The 7,652-nt window shown below is 37.8% G+C and overlaps 1 protein-coding gene across 1 annotated transcript in view; it reads right to left on the reverse strand.

The window, feature by feature from the left end:
* The window catches only part of SPEF2 (sperm flagellar and cilia associated 2), a gene marked incomplete at its 3' end in the record, with an annotated part of 107,407 nt that overhangs the window by 82,036 nt on the left and 17,719 nt on the right, over positions 1–7,652 (reverse strand). Inside the window, exons 3-4 of the mRNA XM_007466842.1 lie at positions 4,024–4,276; positions 61–201 (exon numbers count right to left, since the gene is read on the reverse strand). Coding sequence (XP_007466904.1) covers positions 61–201; positions 4,024–4,276 — 394 coding nt within the window. The remainder of the gene's footprint in view (positions 1–60; positions 202–4,023; positions 4,277–7,652) is intronic.

Below are 7,652 nucleotides of genomic sequence, written 5' to 3' on the forward strand. Positions count from 1 at the left end.
GGGAAAGATCATCCTTTCATTAAGATAAACACAACACATTATGAAAGGGTTATCACTTACCTCTGCCTCTTTTTTCTTTTTCAACGTTTTTTGAGTGTCAAGTGCTTTCAGAATACGGTTTGATGCGGGTTTAGGAATCTGTATGACAGCTGCTTGGATTTTAGCCATTATTTCATTTTGTTGTCTTCTGCTCAAGTGTTGCTAAATATTCCATACACATTAGTTTAGTTATTCAGTTCATCAGAATAATATGCAATATTATACACTCACAGGTACACAGGTACACAAATTTTCCATTGAAATTTTCAGAACTCAGCAATTAACCAATGGACTGGGTGTTACAACTGTGTAATGTTAGGAAGCAAGTGTCAATATAACTTATTTTGAAAAGCATGATATTGAAACACAATTTTGGAATCCCCAAATTATGCCAATCAAATGTGTGTATTTTCATTCTGGGTAGCAACCTTCCCTCATATCACTAAAGCATCTGAAGCATTCATTTCTACCAGACAACTTAAAAAGAGGTCAAGTTGTCCCACTGTTCCAAAGAATGGCAGTTCTAGTTCTTAGCCGCAGGGAGATGCGACCATCAGCAAAGGTGGAGACAGAGAAAGGGGAAAAGTGAGGGAGAGAAAGGTGAGAGCAGGCAGAGCATGAGGCATGTATTAGGAACTGGCAGCTCGGGCTGGATTCATGCTTATGCAATGCGTAATATAGACATAAGTGGCAAACAATATACTATGCACTAATGAGTTTCTGGAAAAATTGTTCTACAAAACCTTTTAGATTTTAAAAGATCTTTGTTCTTCCTGGAGTTTTTGAAATTTTTCAAGTTTCTCAAAATGCATGTGAACAAGATCTTCGTTCGTGTGTTTATACTTTTCTTGAAACCTATGTGTAACCTGCATCAGATTGAAATCAGTTTGACGTGGTGTCAGGTTTCTATGTCTCTAAATGAAGAAAGCATTTCAAGAATATTCCATTATTAGAGAAAAAAGAGTATATTGTCATTATAAGCACACATAAAATTTGCCTTCAAAATAAAATTTCTATGAATTACTACTGTTGATGGCTAAAGCAAATTCAAGTCCCATACCAATCACTCACACACTTAATTGATGTAAGGACAATAAAAATGCATGATATATGCTTTTATGATGAAACTTTTTGCCCTGAGTTTAATTTTCAATGAATGGTATTTGTATCCTTACAAATACATTTTCATAAAAATAATTTATAACACCAATTTCAACATAAAAGAGATAATATAAGAAGCTAGATTCTTTCCATTACTTAAGCCACTTCCTAGTAAAAAGTGAAGAAATAATGAAAACTTCCAGGCCACTGGCAATGAGGGTACAGTAGTAAAAGAAAATGAACTCTCAGTGATGATTGTGAAGTGGGACACAGAGCAGTGGCTAACGTATTTAACTAAAACTTTTATATTCGAAAGTAATCTACTTAAAAGCTGATGACTTACTAAAAAAATTTTTTTAAATGGTACCATTGCTCAAACCATTCTTGGTCCTTCTTTTCTAAAACTGCCTCAGTAGATACTGACACTTACTCAGAAGATCAGTTAAGGCCCTGTGAGCTGTCTTTAAGCACTTACACACAACCTCTGCTCCTTTCACTGTTAAAAATGTCCTGGCCTCCATCTTCACAGTGGCAACGAACATGTAAGGTCTTTCAATATCCTACCACCCCACTTCAACATATATATATATATATATATATTTTTTTTTTTTCTTCAACTTAATTCTATTTCCCCCCAGCCCAGGAAATATCCGTTGAGCCATCAAATAGCCTACTGTTAAATGTGTGGAGTCAGAGTGCCTAGGTTTGAGGGTTAGCTCTACTACCTACTAGCTTCATGAAGTTGAGCAAGTTACTTAATCTCTCTCAGTTTCATCATCTGTAAAATGGGAATAATAAAAGTACCTATCTCAGAAGATGGTCGTGAAGGTCAAATGAGATAATATACATAAAACACCTGGAACAGGGCCTGGCATCTCACTATGTATGTTCAATAAATTTTCATCATTATTGATATTAATATGTAATAGACACCTGCATCTTCTTCCATCTATATCAAAGGAAAAGGCATCTCTACTTTTTTCATAAGATATCTCCTCCTTCATCTGAACCATTGATTCATTCTTCCTCTTTTCTTCCCCAGAGGCTCTCCTTCCACTTGTGTCCTCACACCACTCATCACCTGCCACTGATTCTTTTTCTCAACTGCCAAGTTGTCCCAGTCTCCATGTCCATAAAATGAACAAATAATCTCACACTTCTGTTGAGCTTCTCTCCTGCAGCTACTGTTATTCTCTCTTCCCCTTTATCTCCACGTGTCTTGAAAGAATAGTCTATGCTCCATTCTTCCTCATCTCCACTGCAATCCACACCACTCTGCTGAAATATTTTTCTCTCCCCAAAATGTAAGCTCTAAGAGAATTGGTTTTTTTCCTGTACTACTCACTTGTGAGTGCCTGACATAAAGTAGGAGCCCAACAGATCTTTGTTCAATAAATGAGTAATTGACTTTGGAAAGTCACCGTGGCCAACATTAAACCCAATGTTTTTTTGTTTGGACTCAGCTCCACAGAACTTGTAGCACTTGTTTACACTGACTATTTTATACTTTAAAAAGAATTTTCTTATATATTGTTTTTCTTGAAGTTACCAAAAAACCTAACTCTCAGGCAGGTAGAGATAAACATCCTTGTTTTTACAGTTGGAAAAAGTGAGACTGAGACTGTTCCAGGGACTGACCCAAAGTTAACAAGCTTGCACGGGAAGGAAGCAGGATGAGATACTAAGTTATTGACTTTCAGCCGAATCTAATTTCTAGCTCTCTGTGGGTGCTGAGTTCATTCTGCTACCAGACTCATGAGGATGTCACCAAGAGTAGACAAATCTAAAACTGGAAGTAGCTCTCACATTTATTGTCATTGCTGCTTCATAAATTAAACTTTAAAATTTAATTATTTTCATTTATTTTTGTGCATTACATCAGTACAGTACTCCCCATTATCCTACAGACCTGGAAAAGTTAATGGCCTTCACTTATCATAAGGAAACAGCACAGGAGCTACAGAGATTTGTCAACTAAAGAGTTGTATCAAATAATCAAGAGACACTTAATGAGTATTTGCAACGTTGAAAGCATTGTACTAGGCATATTTCTTGAACTTGAGGAACTAAAAATCTTGTGAGGCCATATGACAGATAAATAATGAAAGTTAGTCAATACTATCAGTAACAGGAGGTTAACACCAAAGAGTAACAATTACCTGTGCCCTGCGAGCTCCGCAGAAAGAGTCCATGTGTACTGGGAAGGCTGCACAGAGTAGACGGAGGAAAGTTTGGGGGAAGCGGAGAGAGGAGAAGGGTGAGCTTGGGTGGTAGAGAGGGAAGAACAGAAATACACAAGTCCTATTCAAGGACAGGCTGCCAATCAATGTAGAAGAAAGACTTTATGCTGAGGGTTATGAAGAAATAAAGTTAGAAAGACAGAATGAGACTCTTTAGTGAAAGAACTTGGATGCTAGTCTAATTTGGTGACAAGATTATTTGTAAATTAGCAAGGTTTCTGAGCAGAAGAAACCAACAAAAGTGGAACTGAGGGCAGATTCACCTAGCGGTTGATTAACCTCCAGTAGGAAGCCTGAAGGTAGGAAGCCGCATTAGTAGGTTACTGCAGTAGCTCAGCAGGAGGTCTGAGCAGATAGGATAGGGGTAGAAATGGAAAAGAGAGGAGCAGGCATAAAAGCACTGGGAATTAGGAGCAAACAGTTGATAAGTTATTGGCAATTGGTGGATAGGATGGAGAGAGGCATCAAAAATGGATAAATGAATTGAAAATATTAATATAAAATAAAACCCAAATATGGCCAATAACATACATCAGGGACATATATGCCAGATGCGGCTTCTTTGAGAATGCAACATCACTGCTGTGTCCCTTTAGCAAGCTTTATATTGTGATATGCTTATAATGTTTCTTTATGTACTTACATCTCGAAAAGTCTCGCTTTTCATGTTTTGAACTTTTGTATTTGTCAGGGGTTGCATGGTTTGCATTTCCACTCCAGTCAGCACACCTTTCTTTTTTCTCTGGAGAGCAATGTACAATTGATATAAGAGTTTTGTGGCTGCCCCAGGCTTTTCTGTGATGAGATTGTGGGCCACGTTCTGATCAAACTGCACACCCAGAAGGTGAAGTGTGGGCTCCAAGCGAGAAAAATTATTAAGTTTGGCACGTGAAATCCTAGGCATTAAAATATTTTACATAATTAGACACTGAGATAAAGCAAACAACAAATATCAGAGGTATTACCATGATCCCATATTATGAATTATCCCATGTTCTTTTAAATATATCAATCCTCTCTAAAACCACTTACTCATGTAGATACCTTGAGATTTCATGTATTGTCCTAACTCCATGCATTTATTTCTCTTGAATGGCTAAACTAAAACCCATTAATTTCATATACTCTTCTACTTAAATAGATGCTAGAATTTCTGCAAGAAGTCAGTACAAAAACATAACTAAATGCCTTCTTCTAAATGGAAAAACCTAACTATCGTTTTGAAAAATATTCTACTCAGAAGACAAAATTGCAATTTAAATGTCCATTTCTTTAAGTGACGTCATTACTAGAACCTGAAAATAACCTTATTTTCAGTTGCAGTGACAGCTTTCGCAGTAATCCCCTCAGGCATTATCAGAAATATTTAATTAAATAACATTAGCTATACAACTAAATTAGTCAATGTAATCTTCACTGTACACTTCATGCTACTTCTTCAAGAATCGCTGAAGACTTTCTAAAATATACGTGTTATTGAATCGCCTATCATCAAATTAGGCTCACATTTTAGAAGAAATTCATTCATTCATTTATTAATTTACCCTCTCAACTATACCAATAATTTGTTTAATTTAATAAACTTTTATAAATTTATTAAAGTCTTACAAAGATAAGACACCCTGCCCTTTAGGAGTTCATAGTGGGAAAACAGATGAATAACAAGTAGTGATAAACTGATGTAACTGTTGTAATAGAGGTCTCAAATGACCTAGGGCTGTCAATAAGCCTGTGAATCCAGTGGCAGAAAGAAAGTAAAAGATGTTAGATGCATTTTCAACTTTTGTGCCTCTCTGTGATCAAACTGAATGCAAATGTCAATTTTAACCACTGGTCTGTTTTCTCCTTACTTGAACTTCCAAAATCTCAGTGACATTCTTTGATGGAGAAAAATACACTGAATCTACTTAAATATAAGTCAAAGTCACATCCTCTCCCTGAAAAAAGATGATACTTCAGAACAGAGGGAGTTGGTGGAATTTCTAATATTATAGGGTTACTCACTCAATAACTTCATTTTGGACTATAATATTATTTGGGGAAGATACAATGACCTTTAATGACCTCAACTGAATGTTTAGAAGTTGAAAGAGATCACTTAGCACTTCTTTTTTAAATTTATTTAATTAATTAATTTATTTTTGGCTGCATTGGGTCTTCGTTGTTGCGTGCAGGCTTTCTCTAGTTACAGTGAGTGGGGGCTACTCTTCATTGCGGTGCGTGGGCTTCTCTTGCTGCGGAGCACAGGCTCTAGGCATGCAAGCTTCAGTAGTTGTTGCATGTGGGCTCAGTAGTTGTGGCTCGTGGACTCTGGAGAACAGGCTCAGTAGTTATGGCGCACGGGCTTAGGTGCTCCGCGGCATGTGGGATCCTCCCGGACCAGGGATCGGACCTGTGTCCCCTGCCCTGGCAAGAGGAGTCTTAACCACTGAGCCACCAGGGAAGCCCAATTAGCACTTCTTAAAGTTTATATACTGTTCCTAGTATATTATTTCTCAAGAGATAGCTCTCAAGCAGTGGTTCTAAACCGTTTTTTTTTTTTAATCACAAATACCATCCTTTGGAAATCTGATGAGAGCTATGAAACCTTTTCCACAGGAAAGAAAACACACATTGATGCAGATACACAAAATGTGTATACCATTTGCTGGTATTTGTGAACCTCCTAAAATCTAGTCTAAAAGTGCCTGTTAGCTGCCAAGGAGGTGGATCTGGGGAAATATAGGAATGATTTATAAATATAAATAAGGAGCCAGTATCATGGAAAGGCCAATGTCAACAAATGTAGTGACACAAGACACTGAATTCCTTTTCCAGTTCTGTGGTATAACTTATCGTATTTCCTATTTCCTCTATTTGGTTAAGTATATTTAGTGTGGCATACCACATCAACCAAACTTTGAATGAAATATTTTAAATTGATAACGAGAAACAGATCTTAGAGGGGATAAGAAGAGATAAGGAATGCTACAAGGTAATCTTATCAAGAAAAAAGGGTAAAACATTTTTTTAGGTCTTCTCATGTCATGTCCAGTTTTGCAGTTTGTTCGCCCACAAATGACCTTACAGTTTGAGATAACAAACACTGGACTAAAATGATTAGGGTACAGCAGACCATGTTTTGAAGAGTCTTATTGTGACAGAGAATGGTCAAATCAAAGACCTGTGTTCACATTCCTTGGACGGGCACCTGGCATCCCCTTTTGATATTCCATCACAGTTCGTCCTTTCATGTCCTTCCTATCCTAGGAGTCCTGTATGCCTTGTCCACTACACTTACTTGGAAAGATATGGCCTGAGAGCCACTTTTCAGAGATTTTGCCTGTGTCATAACCTTGGGCTTCAGAGGTTACAGGCACCATAATTCGGGAGGGAGGATCCAAAAACAAACACTATTCACTTCCAAATTTTATCAAAATTTAGCCCTGTACCCAATAAAAGTGAAGAACACGTCCCCTCCTCTTTCTTGTATTACACAACCCCCAGAATGCAGTGCAGCCTGCTAACACTAGGGTTCAGTGACACAGTAGGCTTTAACATGGCCGAAGTGTCCAGGTGTAATAGTATTCCCCTCTGGAAGCTTTTAATATGTACTCTAAATTTCCAACCAAAATTTGGGGAATATAACTGGTGTGCAAATTGGTGGAGTTCACTCTTGTTACAGTACATCCTCAATCAGTATAACATGATAATCAACAGTTGGTTTTGAACCCAGAGACTCCGCTGGGACATCTTTGCTCTGAAGACATAGCATGTGATGTAAATGATGACACCTGAGGGGATAAGGAATGCATTGTGGGAACAGTCTTCCCCCTCTCTACTTGCAGTCCTTGTTTGCCAAGGGACCATCAATCTCCTCTCCTCCTTGCCACCTGGCGATGGAATACATCTCTCAAGGTAATGAGAAGCTGCCCTCCCAAGGGATATCCATGTTCCTTTACGTTTTATTCTTTTAACTAATCTGCTCATTTTTCACCCTCTGAGATGGATTAAAGATACCCCAAAACAGAATTCTTTCAGAGTTAGATGAGTTATTCTTAGGATTAAGTAATACCCAAAGCAAATAACTTCAAATTATTAGCAACATAGATTTAGTTTACTGTTAACATTTTAGACTAAAGACCCTAGAAAATATTACACAAAAATCCCCAAATCATGAGCTCTGGCACTAGCTAGCTGTCTAAAAAAACAGGCTTTACAAAGAAGGGTCCTGGGCTTCTCTGGTGGCGCAGTGGTTGAGAGTCCGCCTGCCGATGCAGGGGACGCGGGTTC

The sequence above is a fragment of the Lipotes vexillifer genome, unplaced genomic scaffold (genome assembly GCF_000442215.2).
Source record: "Lipotes vexillifer unplaced genomic scaffold, Lipotes_vexillifer_v1.1 scaffold647, whole genome shotgun sequence".
Taxonomy (NCBI): domain Eukaryota; kingdom Metazoa; phylum Chordata; class Mammalia; order Artiodactyla; family Lipotidae; genus Lipotes; species Lipotes vexillifer.